Source organism: Seriola dumerili, unplaced genomic scaffold (assembly GCF_002260705.1).
Source record: "Seriola dumerili isolate Sdu_G_001 unplaced genomic scaffold, Sdu_1.0 BDQW01000003.1, whole genome shotgun sequence".
Taxonomy (NCBI): Eukaryota; Metazoa; Chordata; class Actinopteri; order Carangiformes; family Carangidae; genus Seriola; species Seriola dumerili.
Window position 1 is genome coordinate 9,176,279 of NW_019174258.1, and position 16,904 is coordinate 9,193,182.

Consider the following 16,904-nt stretch of genomic DNA (forward strand, 5'->3'; position numbering starts at 1 on the left):
TTAAAGACAGCCTGTCACCCATGCAGTTTCTTATCCACCCACAAAAAAGCTGTTTTAAAAAAAAAAAAAAAAAGGTTCTTCCAAAGTTACTGCAAGTTAAATACCCTGTCTAGGCCTCCATGCCTCACCTCATCTGTACATGCAGATTTACTGAAAAAATGAAAAAGTTCATTTTGCTCATGACACTGACACAGTAAACACATGGCTATACAGTGTTTTATAGGCCCACGTATACATGTGTATGAATCCAGTTGTTGAATTTCTTTTAAAACTTTTAGATATATACTGGCGGCTAGTGTGAAATTCATAAACACTTAAATACACCAAGATTTTGAAAATATTTGTGAATTGATTTCATTCATGTACATTTCAAGCTCTTAAGGACTATCTCTGTCTATACAGCTGTTCACTAGGTACTTCTGGGTTGTATGTGTAATGCAATGCTTAGTGCAGTAAACAAAGCAATAAACATTACTCTGTTTTCAGGAACAGGTTTTCATTACTCTGGGCTTCATCTCATCGTACTCACAGTGCTTCTTTTTCTCTCCTTCAGGAAAATTGTCATCAAGATTGGAAAGAAGAAAAAGCGAAAGCCAGAGTCCTCAGAGGAGTCGGATGATGACCCTCCCCCTCGACACACTTCTAAAGATGCCGACTCTGTAAGATCCATCAACTCACACTCACAAATAAAGACATATAAACATATATAGACTTACATATATAGTACAAGTTGCTATTGTAACTTGAGTTATAGGGCTTGGGAGCACTTGGAGTGTATTACATCTCACTTCAGCAAATTATTATTAGAACCCTGAACTGTGAGATAACACAGGATTTTAGGTAGGCACTCCCCACATTATTCAGATGTGGTGTTAGTGTTATTACTTGTGGTGTCACACCGCTGCTGAAAGAAAATAAAGGGGAAAGCTGGCTCTGCTTCTAATACAATTCTGACACAAGGCAGTGAGTGAAGTGGTGTCCTCGACCTGACTGTTCACACTGCTGCCGAGCCTCGAGGAAGGCTTCACAGCTTTACTTTGAGCCTGGGAGGATTGACTCCATGGTTCATGTAGAGTTCGTGCAGTGGGTGGCTATTGCAACTACATATTCTTATCTGTGTCAATGGAGACAACTGACAGCAGAGAGGCATTATCTGGGTCAAAGCATCAACAATAGCACCTTCCTGTGCGCGTGCATATGCACACACCTAAATATAAATGACACTAATGACAAGTTAAATTAGATGTTGAGCATCACCTATTTTTTTCATTTGAAAGGAAACCTCTTTGCAACAGCAGCCAGGGTTTTTGTTTTTAGTTTTTTGTTTGTTTGTTTTTCTACTTTGATGAAAATTAAATTATGATATTGTTTTATATTTATCCTGAGTAATGATGTGACTTTGTCTCCTCCTTCGCCCCACCACCTCTCTCTCCTTTTTCTCCTTTTTGCGTCCTATCCGGACTACTGCCTATGATATAATTACCCTTGTTAAACGGTGCCCCTGGCCTTAATTAAAACAGTCTGTTGATGACTCATTTAGGATGATCGCGTGGAAGAAGTCAAAGTAGCGTGGCCGACAGCTAGAAAAGAAGCATGGCCTCCTCAGGGGTTCAGCCCTGTTGTCAAGGCGTATGGCAGGTTTGACTTCCCAGCTTCTGGTCAGCTTGGGTTTGGGGATGTGAGGGTATATCTCCATGGGGATATTATACTCCACACCTAATTAACTTTGGCTCAGTGGCATTTATTCCTAATTAACTACATATTATCATTAGGAGGGGCTTGTGTATTGATGCAGGATACAGCAGCCCACGCATATGATAATTATAAAGGCTTGACAGGAAGGAACAGAAACGGGATTTAAAAACACTTGTTTTTTTCTGAGTCACAGAGCAGAATGTTTTTCAATATTTATTACTTGCTTCACTGAAATTTAACAAGGGCATTCACAGGTTATGTTTGTTCATGATCTTTAGGATGGGAAAACCCATATCATCAATCTCAATATGGGTTTATTTTGAATCTTGAATGTTTTTGTCATTCATGTTTTTCATCCATTACAAAAAATATAACATGAGCCTGTTAAAGGAGAAACAAGCCTCACATGAATAATGGCGCACCTGCCATTATTCATAACTGAGGAAACAATGAGTACGATGTGGTTTTTACAGTGTGGTTTACTGCAAAGCTCTGGTAACTTCACTGACACACAAGTGTAAAGTAGTAACTTTGAGGCTAAGGGTGTCTTTCCACAATCACCCAGAGAAGGTAACAAACCTTTCCTCCTAAACTAAAGTTATTTTTCATTCATGAAACAGATGTATGAAGTAAACCAGATCAGCTGAATGTTTTTGTAAATGATCTTCTCCCTCCTTGTTTTGCTTTTCTAGAAGAGGAGATCGAATCGACAGGTGAAGAGAAAGAAATACGCTGAGGAGCTGGAGGCTAGGTTGTCAGATGAGGAAGTCAAGGTTATTGTCAAAGCCAAGAAAACCAGCACGGCAGCATCCAAGGAGCCAGCTCTTCAACTCTTTGTTGTAAGCAGTTCTACATACCACATAGCTCAGAAGTCGAGTTTAATTTCATTCTTTTTTTTTTCTTTTTTTTTTTTTCTTTTTCCTTTTTTTTTTTTTGATAACATGAAAGATACAGCTGCAAAGTAGAGCCAAATTAATTTCACTGCTGATAAATCTTACAATTTAGAGTATGAGAGGATTTTTTTTTATGGCAGTGATGTGCATAAAAATGGAAAAGAGCACATTTTTGTAGAACATCAACAGGACTACAGTGAAGTGCAGCACAGCCAGTTCTTTGCACTACCACATTGTGACGTACAAACCAGGACCCCTGCAGTATGCCTGTACAAAGAGGGAAGATACATATTCAGTGGCCATTTTGAATAATTTAGATGCAACAGTAGAGAAATTAGCTGGGGAGCATCGTGATGGCAGCCAAAAACATTTTTCTTGCAATGTAAAGTCCACATGTTTCATCCTGGTTTCTGGCTTATAACTTGAGTCGTGCATCACAAATTTATCAGAGGGCTCAACAATCTGTACAACGTATAACAGCCTCTTACATTAGACACTGATTTGAAGAAAACACTCAACAAAAAAAAAAAGAAATTAACAGAGAAAAAAAATAAAAACCTCAGGAAGAGCACATTCATATGCAGACTGTTTTTCTTACTACATACTATTTCTTTAATCACACACTATGATGTCTGGTTTTTGCATCAAGAGTCCTCAGGCTTATGCAAGCACTTGCTTTGAAACCTATGAACACACTTGACATTAAATGTTTCATGTTCACTGCATTTGTAGGAGAATCCCAGTGAGGAGGACGCTGCTGTTGTTGACAAAATCATGTCTTCTCGTATTGTTAAGAAGGAGGTAATATTCATTTGCTATTGTGATTTTTATATTTTTCCTGATTTTTAGTGATTGTAAGAGATTCAGTAAATTTCTGCATGGTTATGATGTTTCCATTGCAATTATTTTTCTCGATGGTGAGATCTGAATTATTTTTTATATATACCATCAATAATGTTGTCAGCACAACATTATTTTACTTGATATTTGGTATCTTTTATCAACACATTAATCATGTGTGCAGCTTTGGTCCCTGATGAAATTACTTTATAATATAGCATAAATCAGCCAAATAAGAAAATAACTCAGTTTGACGTTTGTCTCTAATTATATATTTGTCTGTCATTTTAACCCTCCCTATAGGTATCTCCAGGAGTGGTGGTCGAAGTGGAAGAGTTTTTTGTAAAATACAAAAACTAGTAAGTGACGTCAGCACTGTTTTTATGCATTACATCATAAACCATAACAAAAAAAATTATAGGTAGATTTTTTTTAAATTTAATTTTGGATCAGTGATCATTTTTGGATCATTCATAACTAGTTATAGAGATTGAATGACACTATATTTAAGAAATATAAGTCATACGTGGCCTATAATCATCCCTACATAAGTAAATGTTCAATCTGCTAATGGACACAGATCCCGATAACACTTAACTTCCTACATTAAAACAAAAATTAGACGCCCTCAGAACAGATGCCATGAAGGCTTTGTGAAAGGATGCTGAATACGGACCACTTGATTACACAAACATACAAGCCTGCCAGGCAGCCTTGGGACAGCTTTCAGTATTGCCATGTACGTTATCATAAAATTTTGAGACAGTGATTTAATTTCTCTACTATGTACTCAGGGACATTATTAAAAATTCTAGCTCCTTCCCACAGCAAATTATCAGTCAGAGAGTTTTGGAAATTAGGATTCATGAACCACAGGTTTACTACCTCAGCCTCCCAGAGAAATAATTTCTTTTCACATGACAGATCATCTGTCATCAGCCAGATTGCATTCATTACATTTTCAGCCTAATGATGAAAAGGGTGAATATATGAATTTCACATTTGAAATTTTCTAAAGCACAATGACTGAGGAGTCATGTTAGTGCAAATAGCTTGTCAGTTAAAGGGTCTGTGACCACATCTACAAACTGTGATCACACCTGCTGGTCTCAGTGGTTGCCTCAAATGCTGTTTAGAAGGTGTTTTTCAGGGTTTCTCACCTTGATCTCATTGTGCGTGTGTGCGTGTGTGTGTGTGTCAGCTCCTACCTACACTGTGAGTGGGCCACAGAGCAACAGCTGGAGAAGGACAAGAGGATTCAGCAGAAGATCAAACGCTTCAAGATGAAACAAGCACAGAGGGCACTCTTCTTTGCAGATGTAAGGCTGTGTGACTGTCTGTGTGTGTGGACATACTGTATACTGTCTTTGTGTATGCACATATTTGAGCATTGGGAATGAGCAGGTGTGTGTTTTCACAGCATGGTGTCTTGAATGTGTGTGTTTAGTGTACATGCATATAGATATTGTGCATGTGGATGTTTAAGATACTTTTTGTGTATTGTTTGTGTGGGCAGGCACATCTGTGTGCATACATTTGAATCTCTTTACTCACTCAGTTGATACAGTAGTGATGCTTGTCTCAGATTCCAGATGGTGAGTGGGCTCTTAGGTTTATTCTCTCGCTTTCTCTCTCCCTTTCTTTCCCTCTTGTCTTTTTTTCTTTCTCTCAGATGGAAGAGGACCCCTTTAACCCTGACTATGTTGAGGTAGATAGAGTGCTGGAGGTGTCGTATTGTGAAGACAAGGACACAGGAGAGGTAAAGCAAATCTTCTTTCATTTGGTAATCATATCTGTGAGCAGCGTGCGTGTATTTATTTGTGTCCGCATGCCTGAACACGTTTTACTTTTTCAGTTTTTTGTGGTTTTGTTCCTTTCAATATATTCTCTACTCTAGCAATGTCTTTGTATCTCAGAAGTGCCCAAGGCCATCCTAATGGGCATCCTCGCAGCCTTTGTTAATATTATAAAAGCAGAGTTTGACCTCGCTCTAGTCTTTTCCAGTGTTAATTCTTCTCTGCCTCCTGCAGGAGGTGGTGTACTACCTGGTGAAGTGGTGCTCTCTGCCTTATGAGGACAGCACCTGGGAGCTGAAGGACGACGTAGATCAGAGCAAGATTGAAGAGTTTGAGCAGCTGCAGGCAGCCAAGCCAGACTCGCGCAGGGTGGTAAGCAATGCCCACCCACATTCCTCACTTATCACTGTACTTCCATTTTCCTCCATTGCTCTCATACTGTATGTATATTTATTCATGACATTTTGAAGTGCTAATAAGCGACTTCCCCTTTTGTAAAAAAAAAAAAAAAAAGAGAAAGAAATCTGTTGTTTTTGTGTAATGATACAGATCTGTGGTAGAGGAATCTGTGGTGAGAATGTGTAGACTTCACCCCCTGTTCTGTATGGTGAAATTAATAGTCATCATTAGCCAAACATTGAACCACTGTAAAATAGTCACACACCTCACTCATACACCAAACGCAAACACCTACTGTCAGTCACTTTTAGAGCAATATGTATCCATGTATCTCCCCTCTGTATTTCTTTACTTGTACATTTAACAACATCATCACTCACTGTCCTGTTTCATGTCACTTTTCCAGAGATCGTTCAGTGTGTATTATTGCTTTTCATTATGTATAGAGAAGATTTTTTTAATTCCTTAGAAATATGTTCATCTACAATATAAATGTATAGTTAATTATAATATATAATATAAACTCTGCCTGTAAATTTGTCACTTAGGAGCGGCCCCCAGCCAATCTGTGGAAGAAGAGGGAGCAGTCGAGGGAATACAGGAATGGCAACAGCCTCAGGGACTACCAGCTAGAGGGAGTCAACTGGCTCCTCTTCAACTGGTACAACAGGTTGGTTATAAGTAGTGTATTTACAGCACATACCTTCACATATGTACAGCCTTTATACACTGAAAAATCCATGTGTGCCCCTGGGGTGAATCAGTATGTTGGTTATCCATCTACAACCCTGATCTGGACCAGGGCATGTTGCAGTTTTTAGTCATTAGACTTATAACACAACCAAACACACTGCACAATATATACAGTTCTGGGTAGCTATTGGCTACTGTTCTGCAATGCTATTTCATACCAGTACTCTGTAAACACAGCCGTACATGATTGAACAGATTGAACAAGACAAGAACAAACTTGCATAATGAATTTGTATAATAAAACTGATAAAATAGCACTTGTAATTGATCAAATGACTAATGGAATCAGTGCATTATGAAAGTTTAATGCAGTAAGGGCAAATAATGTTACATATATTTCTATCAAAATGTCATAAATTATTATAATTTTTAAACCTATGCCTTGGGACAGGGACATGCTGCCACTATATGTAGATAAGCTAGCCTCAATAGTTTCAGTATACATGTTAAGTATTTCTATATTTGCCTTTAAAGCTTCAGTAATCTGCTGATCATCATGCTGATTGAATACTACAGTATGTGTATTGATTCAGAGATTTGACATAGGCATTTTGTATTTTGAGAGGAATCTTCTCTGTGTGTGGGGATTGCAGATAATGAATAATGAATCATGTTTCCTGGTGTGTGTGTGTGTGTGTGTGTGTGCGTGCGTGTATGGACCATGCTGTGATTTGGCTGCATTCACATTTGGTTCAGCCTGCACGGAGAGTCAAATTTCCTGTCAAAGTGCACAATGCTGCAACAACAATTGCTTTTCTTTGCCCATGAAACACTGAAGGAAATGCTGCACAGTACATCTGGAGTACACAGTGTCAGTGTGCTTGCATTAACTCTGGGAATTGGCTTTGTTATGTGTGAGCATGCAGGAGTTTGTGTATGCCCACGCAGAAAGATTCATCAAAAGTAGAGAGCTGCTTAAGAGGCCGGTGGGAATATCTGCACGTTGCAATTAGCATCAAGACATAATACCCCCACCCACTGGACAGCTGAATAAATGGTTTGCCGGAGTACACCACGCAGCAGAGGCAGTTGCATTTGCCATTATGTTGTATCTCATCGCTTTGCTCTGTTATTATTGCTGATGATGTCGTTTTCTCCTCCGTTGTTTTCTGTTTATTCTTTTAGTATCATGGGATTTTTAGCATTTTCCTTGATTCCCTCCCTTTCTTCTTAGTCTATTTCTTCATCTTCACCATGCTGTTTTCTTTATCCCACCACACATTTTTCTGTGTACTTTGAACCACTTAAAGATTTGTTACTTGCAACAGAAATGCTCCTGATAAATACACAACACTTTGTCTGTCAGACTTAAAACATCCGCATCCCCTCATATACTATATGCTGTACACACCAGGGATATAATCTGTAAATTGTTTAAAGGTTCATCACTTTTTCCTGCACTTTTGCCGTAGCTTGCTCTTGCTGTTTTTTATTATACCCCACTTTTTCTCTTCTAAATCTTGTTCTATCCTCCTGACAGACGGAACTGCATCTTGGCAGACGAGATGGGCCTGGGAAAGACCATCCAGTCCATCACATTCCTCGAGGAGATCCATCGTGTGGGCATCAAGGCGCCATACCTCATTATTGCTCCGCTCTCCACCATTGCCAACTGGGAGCGCGAGTTCCGTACTTGGACCCATCTCAATGTCATCGTCTACCATGGAAGCATGGTCAGCAGGCAGATGCTCCACCAGTACGAGATGTATTTCAGGGATGCACAGGTAAATGGGCACCAAGCACAGAGATCTTTTTGTCTGTAACGTGAACATGGAGGTGTTCGGTTGAGTACAATCACACAAGAGGTCAGTTTCCAGCCATGAGAATCAGTTTATTCACTAATTTGGAAGGCATTTCCCCAGTTCATCTGAGTGTAAATTTATATCTGCTGGGTGTTGCAAAAACCAGTACAGGCCCTCACGCTTATTGCACAGGAGTAGTGCAGCACACACAGTAAATTAAATAGCATTCTTAGCATTGGAAAGAAAATTACAATCCAACACCAATAGCAAGCCTCTGTCCTGTGTTATACTGGCAAGGTTTACTCTCAAGGCTGAAGACACATGTCTTTTTGTATCAAGTTAATTTATTTTTTATGGAATCATATATTCCTACCATTAAGAGCTTACGATATCAATTTAAGAAAGAGTTAACGTTTGTTTCTCCAGTGTGATGGAAATCTTGTGAGCCTAATGAAGGAGACATTAGATGGGTTAAGCAGATGTATTTATTGCAGCTTGATACATCAAGGAGACAGGCAGTGGACAATTACAGACATTACCAAGTTAACTAGTATAATGCCATCCCAAATTTGAAGCTGTCCCTTAGACAGAGTGTATACAAACCCACAGGTTCCCTCATGGCTCAAGCTTGTATGTTGCCAAGTATATTACCAAGTAAGGCTATTCCATATCGCTCACATACATGTGTGAAAATTCTTCTGGATAACTAAATCTAAACATGATCCCATGTCGTACCTAATTCACGTTGAGGGCCTTCCTTGACTTTTGTCTTAATAAGGACGATACATGCTATCGGTCCCTGGGACTCTAAGGCTCTCCCCTGAATGTTTACACACCTCCCTTACACTTGCTTTCAATAAGGGGCCCTGCTGTAACTTTGGCTACAATGGTTACTGCCGATGGGGAGTGGAGCAGCTGTGCCCTCACCGAGCCAGAGATGGACAGTGAACTACGGTGACCTGTGACTGACCTTGTGTATAGACACTTACTGAATAAAAGAATACAGACTAAGTGAAAAAGAATAGACTTAAAGGAAGAAATTCCTTCACACCCAGAAGTAGGCATCTAGATACATGTATATTTCTTGTCAAATGCAAGTATATTGTTCAAATATGCATTATATTCATTGTAAACTGAAAAATGTAGTGATAGCCGTGTATGTATTCTATGTGTTTGATCATCAAGCGTTGAGGAGAAAGGCAAGAACCTGTTGTGGATTCACAGCCGAGCAAACACCCCGTCTCACATATCTAACACCAATGGAATCATGAGGATTGAGAGGCCCTTTAGTCATCCTGACATACCTAATCTTTCCCTTTTTTAAACACAGTTGAGCAGAAAGCAACATCACTGTGCTTACCTTTTAGGGTGAATAGCAGTGATTCACTTCGATTAAAATAATCACAGTGCTTTTTAGAAAACAGCAGCACTGTGTCAGCAACATGAAGTCCTGTGAGTAATCTAATGATATGTTTCAAAACGGGACGCCTGCATACAACAATGGCAGTCGGGTATTGAAAAGCCAGGAAGAACGTGATTATCATGTGTAACACAAAAGCCCAGATGCACTGAGACTCTGTAACTAATGCAATAGACTCACTCACCACAATGATTCAGAAGCAAAACTCCCCTAGAGAAAGAGGAAAGCAGGCAGCAGTTGAAGGATAACGAATGCAGTGTGATGACCCAGGCAAAAGTTTTCACTAGACAAAAGGTCTGTTGCTGTTTGTAGAACATTATTGCTGAGATTTAGGAAATCTGACTTGATTCTGTCATTCACTCATGTTGCACTCAATAAATTATGTGAAGATAATGTTTAAATCAAATTCAGCTGTTCATGAAGCCCTTGGCACATAGGATAGCATTTTCATGAATAAGTGGTTCATAGTACTAATGTAGCATATAACAAGATTCAGAGAAGGACAATAAGTAGACTAGTAGGCAGTTACTGAGCCTTGAGCTCGGAGGCTTTCTGTGGTTGGCAGGCCACGTGATGTGTCACAACAGGCACTTAGGAGCTCTTAGTATTCAAACGAACTGTAGGAGGAATTAAGACGAGCGAGAGCAGAACAGAGCGGTGCCGCCACCAGGCTGTCTCCCAGGCAGCCTGTGATGTCATAGCAGCCCCCAAGGGGAGCTCTCTGTCAGTGCTGCTCAGGCATATCAGAGAGAGAGGCTCCTCTACAGCAGTCTGTTGGCTGGCTGGCTGTGGGAGGAGGTTACTGGATAACTGAGTATCCCTTGAGGACTGTTGTCAAGGCAATAGATACAAATGATGAGGCGTGGTGAAGCAAAGCCTCCCCAGACAGAAAAACAAACAAATAAACAGCATAAAGACTCACCAGCGGGTGCACACTCATGTCCTAGTCGTCCTGTAGATTTGCCTCCCAACCAAGAGGTGTGTGAAATCTAAAAATAGAGTAGGCCATGTGTTTGCTGTCAACAGCATAAGGCTGCAAATTAGTAGGTTTCTAATGTCAACAGGTAAGAAGAACACCTCCAAGGGTGTGCTGGATAACTACCTGAATTATGTATATGTAACACTATTTAACATTTACATAGTCTTTATATTCTCTCAGAAAACAGTTAATTTTAATGACACAACATATTCTGCATTATTCAAATTAATAAAACAAATGTAATGTGTTTTTACATACCTTACATACTGTCATTTCTTGAGCATGGTGACACAAATGTCATGTCTGAAAATTGTTTCAGAAATCCTAATAATGCTTGTCCCACATCTTTCCACTCTCTGTCTTCAGGGCCGTGCGATGCGAGGGGCCTACAGGTTCCAGGCTGTTATCACCACGTTTGAGATGATCCTGGGAGGCTGTCCCGAACTCAACGCCATAGATTGGCGCTGTGTTATTATCGATGAAGCCCACCGTCTCAAGAACAAGAACTGCAAGCTACTGGAGGGCTTCAAGCTTATGAGCCTGGTACATAAACCATCAACTTAGAGGGAGAAACAAGAATTATATGTTTCACTTAGTAGTTTAAAAACTAATTTAACCTATTGACTTGAAATCTATTCTCAAAACACTGTGTTTAGCTTTTCCTGTTGTTCTCTACCATTAAATGTCATTAAATAAATTTTAAATATTGTAACCTTCTCCTCTTGTTCCTCTTGTCCTCCTTTAGGAGCACAAGGTCCTACTGACAGGCACGCCGCTACAGAACACAGTGGAGGAGCTATTCAGCCTGCTTCACTTCCTGGAGCCTGCACGCTTCCCCTCAGAAAACACCTTCATGCAGGAATTTGGAGACCTCAAGACAGAGGAGCAGGTGACCTTACAGATACATAGAGAATATGTCCAGTATCAGAATTAATGATGCATAAAATATATCACAATGAACCTACAGTAGTACACTTAAAGACAGGAATACACATGTTACATGATCAGGTTATAAAATATAGTTTGAGGTTCTGGTGACATTTATGGCACCTAAACGTTTATAGTTGTTGAAAGGAAATGCCATTTTTAGCGTTATTATTAATTATTGTTAATTATTTGAAAGGACAGCAAAATTATTGTTGCTTATTTCCACAATGCACATCCATAAAGATCTTATTGGTACAGGTGGAACCCTTGAAGTGAAGCTTTTTCTAACTAGGCCACAGTGACATTTTGTACAACACTCACAGACACACACGACATATGGTGGATAATGAAAACAGATAATGGGGTTTTATGCTGCTCATTGTTGGACTATATATTGACACAATTGTTCACAAGAATAAAAGCTTTTACCTTTCCTTCTACATGTTGCAGTTTGGTATTTCATTATTAGCCAGCAGCGCTTAAGAGATGCTCGGGAAAAGACCACTGAAACATGTTTGAAGTGTGGCGCTCATAGTGAAAGCTAAAATATGTGGGACAGCCACAGTTCAACACTGGATACTAAAGTGGACGCTCTCAGTGCCAGTGTGAATGTGAAATCCTTTTAATAGTAAAATTTGCTGGTGCTGTTAAGAGGTACTTTATCAGCACATAAGATAACTGATGATAGAGGACCTGTAAGTGTGATTTTAAAAAAAAAAAAAAAAAATCAGTGGTTGGGGACAGCTGGCTCACTGCTGGGGGTTTAGTATTAACTAAGCTTTGTTGTGGTACTGAAGCAGAAACTCATGATTTGGGGAGGAAAAAACAGAGGGAAAGAAAAAAAAAAGTCTGAACTTTAACATAAAAATTCCAGATATTAACTCTACAGTCAGCTGTTGATAGTATACAGAATATGATGTAGCCTTTGATATAAAATAATAAAAATACTAGCATTGACTTGCTAATGGAACAGTATCCCACAGCAGTTACTGAATGTAATCCTCCTCATATTTGTGGTCCACAGGTGCAGAAGCTTCAGGGTATCCTGAAGCCCATGATGCTGCGCCGGTTGAAGGAGGACGTGGAGAAGAAGTTGGCTCCTAAAGAAGAGACCATCATTGAGGTTGAGCTCACCAACATTCAGAAGAAATACTACCGTGCCATCCTAGAGAAAAACTTCTCTTTCCTAGCTAAAGGAGCTGGCCAGGCAAATATGCCCAATCTGGTCAACACCATGATGGAACTGAGAAAGTGCTGCAACCACCCCTACCTCATTAAAGGTAGGACAGTCCCTTATTAAGGTTAAATACTGATCAACATAGTTGAATATAGTCGAAATGTATTGCTGAGATCTGGGAAGGCATAGCTGCAGAAAGTCTGCAATATACACAATTTCCAGTTTAGTGTTCTGTAGCAGATTTAGATGCACACTATAATTTGATACCTCAAGAGATTGTTACAGACTCTGCATACTGATAACATTGCCCTGAGAAAGTACATGGAAGTCTCATCAGATTTCTTTGGTGTTTGCATTAGCAATCAGTCTGTCCAGTGTTTTTGCTTTTGTTCCCTTTTAAGTAAACCGCAGTGTCAGTATCAAATGCAGGGTTCCTTTAGATAACACATTGTCTGAATGCTGTACTATAAATGTTATACAGGCATTTAAAAGTTAACATTCAGAGATGGAATAATCATTTGTTTCAGTTTTTTGCGCCCATTCTTCATGAATGGATATTAAGGGCAATAAAATCTTGTCCTTGTCGGGGAAAAACAAGAGAAGCATGAGACATTCCTGATGTATCTGTGTTTTTGCTATGTTAGGGGCAGAAGAGAAGATCCTGGAAGACTTCAAGGAAGTATATAGCCCCACTGCCATGGACTTTCACCTGCAGGCCATGGTACAGTCTGCAGGGAAGCTGGTCCTTATTGACAAACTTCTTCCTAAGATGAAGGCTGGAGGGCACAAGGTGCTCATCTTCTCCCAAATGGTGCGCTGCCTGGACATCTTGGAAGACTACCTCATTCAGAGAAGGTAAGGGTGACAGATGATGAAGGATTTTTTATTTACTGTTAATCATTTGAAGATGTCACATGTTTAAAAAAAAAAAAAGTTCATGCATTGCAGTTAAGAAAAAGTCAGCAATAAAGATGTATTCTGTCAGCCTCAGTGTACATCATATTCAACACAATAACTTCAGTGGTGGAAAAATGGTGGAATTTTTTAATTGCAAAGTCTGTAGTAACACTGTTCACTAAATGGGTGGAATTTCTGCTTCTTTGTGTCATAGTGCACGTAGGAGGGAAAATCAGCTTGTGCATAAGCTTTGTAACAGAAGGTTTTTTTTCTTATTCTTCTTATGACACTTTTCATTGTTAACTAAGTGCTGCTGCTGCTCAAAAATATTAAGTCACTCTTACTCTCTCGCTTTATTAGATTCTTTATGATTCAAACAAAGTACCAAATTACAGACAGGATTCAGAACAGATTACTGGGAACATGTGGTAGCAGATCATCTGGAAACTTAAATGGTTGCAAATGGCAAGGAACAGTACACCACGACTTCTATAGTATTTCTTTAGTGGTGTGTTTTAGCTTGTAATACATGACAGCCAGTGGTCATTAAGAGCAGCTGGCAGAAGCATAAGCAAGTAGAGGTATGGAGCCCCGAGATTCATCACAACAAATGAGTCAGAACAACCATTTTCTCCATTTTCTACATCCATTATCTTGTTCAGGGTCTCAGAGGACTAGAAATACTCCAGCATGCAGTGGTCAATAGGTAGTGTGAGCACATGCAACATACAGGGAAAATGAATAAACAATACAGGCAAATATGTTCACATCCACAAATGCAGGTAATTCAAAGTGTCCAGTTCCCCTAACCTGTGACCTATCACTTTCTCTTTCTTGTCTTTTGCTTTGTCTGTCGCATTTTGTTGTATGTCCAAACAGATCTCACAAAATCACACCATTTGGCAAAATTAAAAAAGAGACTGTCAAATCTTTTTACAGATAATAAGCATGCTATTTTAATCCTTCTTTCAGTATTCTAAGTCTATAACATCTCAGCTCCACTGGGTTGTTTCGGTTTTAACGTAAAAAAAAAAAGCAGCTGTCTCACAAATATGTCAAAGGATTTTCATATTTTTGAAAGGCAGAATGCGTCTCTTTCCTGCTTCTGTGCTAAAGGACTGATTTTTAGATCTGCAATGGGAGTGAATGAAAAGGGAAAAAGCAAGTTCTTCTTTCCTCACCCACAGAGCACAGGAGCAGCTGAAAAAGATGATGGACAATGATGTGGACTTGCGTCATGGCCATAAAGATACCATGTACAACTGAATGCTCTACCAAAATACAACCGTGCTTTGAGAATCAAATTATCAGCTGTCACCTTGCCTTCCTCTGTGTGTCTGGTTCTGTCTGTGTCAGCAATGTCTTGGGTAATGCCCAAATGTCCCATTAAAAACCTGAAATGAAGTAATCAGGAACATTCAGCTAGACAAACATGGGGTGTTCAGTTTAGAATTGAATTGGATGATTTAGGGGATTAGTAGTTTGGGTTTCTTGTTCTCATCTTTGTCTTCATTTTTATTCTCAAATCTCCCCAGCGTCAGTCCTCTGTCTTTTTTATTTTACCTCTGTCCTTTTGTTTCTCTCTCTCTCTCTCTCTCTCTCTCTCTCTCTCTCTCTCTCTCTCTCTCTCTCTCTGTCTCTCTCTCTGTCTCTCTCTCTTCCTTCTGGCTTCCCACCAGCAGGAGCAAACCCTTAACTATTGTAAACATGTGAGGCGCTGCACAGCACAGACCTCAGACAGGGTTCAGCAGCAGGTTACAGAAGCCCTCAGGGCTCCACCACATTAGACAAGTCGGAGTTTCTGTGAGGTTTCTCCAGAGTGGAACTGGATTTCCCTGGGGAGGGCCGGGGGTCAGATTGTGGGAGGGGGGTGAGAATGGACACAAGGATGAAAGAGCATAACCACTCCTTGTAGGAACAATTTTATCTTTGTGGATGCTGTTTTCCAGGTGTAGATGGCAAAGAAAATAAAGAGAGTTTTGGATGAATTTAAAGGCCCAGTCCATAAGTATAATGGCTTATTTTTGAGATACAGTAGGTTAAAATAGTTATTAAAAGTTTAATTCATTAAATCAGACTCCTCAGGAAAAGATAAACATAAAAAAGGTCATGTTTAAAGGTTAAATAAATACATTTAGGTGTCTTACAGAATATGTTGTATTCAATCATTGTGATATACATGCATCATGGGTACTTTTTTGTTGTTGTTTTGTAGGTACTTGTATGAGCGGATAGATGGACGTGTCCGTGGGAATCTGCGGCAGGCTGCCATCGACCGCTTCAGTAAGCCCGACTCAGACCGCTTCGTTTTCCTTCTGTGTACGAGAGCCGGTGGCCTCGGAATCAACCTCACAGCAGCAGACACCTGCATCATCTTTGACTCTGACTGGAACCCACAGAACGACCTGCAGGTACGACACACACACACATATACACACACACACTTATCAGTAAATGCAAATTACTGCTGTGGATTTATGTCATTGTGTTTTTAGTGCAATTTATTCAGGTCTTTGTCCATCACAGGCCCAGGCTCGCTGCCATCGGATCGGTCAGAACAAGGCAGTGAAGGTGTACCGACTGATCACCAGGAACTCGTACGAGCGGGAAATGTTTGATCGTGCCAGTCTCAAGCTGGGCCTGGACAAAGCAGTGTTGCAGAGCATGAGTGGCCGAGATAACAGCCTGGGAGGAGGCGCCGGGGGAGGGGTAAGTTTGAGAATTGTCCAAATGATTTGGAACAGAAATGGGAATTTTAATCACTAAGTCATTTAAATTATGCTCAGTTAATTTTCAAAAAGAGATGTTTGTTTTCAGACAGTGCTTGTGATGAATATAATCCATTTCACAAGTTGACCTGACAACACATGAAATTTTTCTATTCCATCATTAAATTATTGCACAAAGGAGCAGGAAATAGGAAAAGCCTGGCGTGGCTCTGGGATAATCATTTACACAATTTTTTTTTATTGTGACAAAACTTTCTGTGAACCACATTTTGTTATCCTGTATCTTGACTCTAGAAACTGTGATAATCAGACAAGCAAATCAAGCTGTTTCTTACACTCACTAACTCAAACTCTCCTGTGAAGTGAGTAAATGAAGTTGTAAAAATAAGACAAAAGATAAAAGTCAAGGGTTTCTGATATCCTTGGTCCTGATTGACATCAGAGGAACTCTGTAACAGATGGCAGACAAAAACAGGATGCCAAGCAAAGAAAGGTAAAGACTGGTAAAAACCCCAAACTTGGAGCTCACTTTTAAAATTTCCATTTGAAGTGTACCCAATCCTATTAGAGTCTAATCTCTTTGTGAGGGAGTGTGTCAACAGTGTGTAGGTGGATGTTAAGCTGTGGTTGGTATCCTTTTGAGAATTATCTGAACTA

At 39.7% G+C, this 16,904-nt stretch overlaps 1 protein-coding gene across 5 annotated transcripts in view; it reads left to right on the forward strand.

The window, feature by feature from the left end:
* Positions 1–16,904, forward strand: part of chd9 (chromodomain helicase DNA binding protein 9) — a 68,336-nt gene that overhangs the window by 35,792 nt on the left and 15,640 nt on the right. For 4 of the 5 annotated variants that reach the window (XM_022744068.1, XM_022744075.1, XM_022744092.1 and 1 more), the window contains 15 exons: positions 554–659; positions 2,388–2,534; positions 3,321–3,389; positions 3,732–3,787; positions 4,630–4,747; positions 5,101–5,187; positions 5,459–5,596; positions 6,172–6,293; positions 7,857–8,100; positions 10,884–11,060; positions 11,263–11,406; positions 12,469–12,724; positions 13,266–13,476; positions 15,734–15,929; positions 16,045–16,227. In XM_022744068.1, the coding sequence (XP_022599789.1) occupies positions 554–659; positions 2,388–2,534; positions 3,321–3,389; positions 3,732–3,787; positions 4,630–4,747; positions 5,101–5,187; positions 5,459–5,596; positions 6,172–6,293; positions 7,857–8,100; positions 10,884–11,060; positions 11,263–11,406; positions 12,469–12,724; positions 13,266–13,476; positions 15,734–15,929; positions 16,045–16,227 (2,254 nt within the window). Of the gene's footprint in view, positions 1–553; positions 660–2,387; positions 2,535–3,320; positions 3,390–3,731; positions 3,788–4,629; positions 4,748–5,100; positions 5,188–5,458; positions 5,597–6,171; positions 6,294–7,856; positions 8,101–10,883; positions 11,061–11,262; positions 11,407–12,468; positions 12,725–13,265; positions 13,477–15,733; positions 15,930–16,044; positions 16,228–16,904 lie in introns of those variants that run through there. The other variant, XM_022744100.1, reaches the window with a different exon arrangement.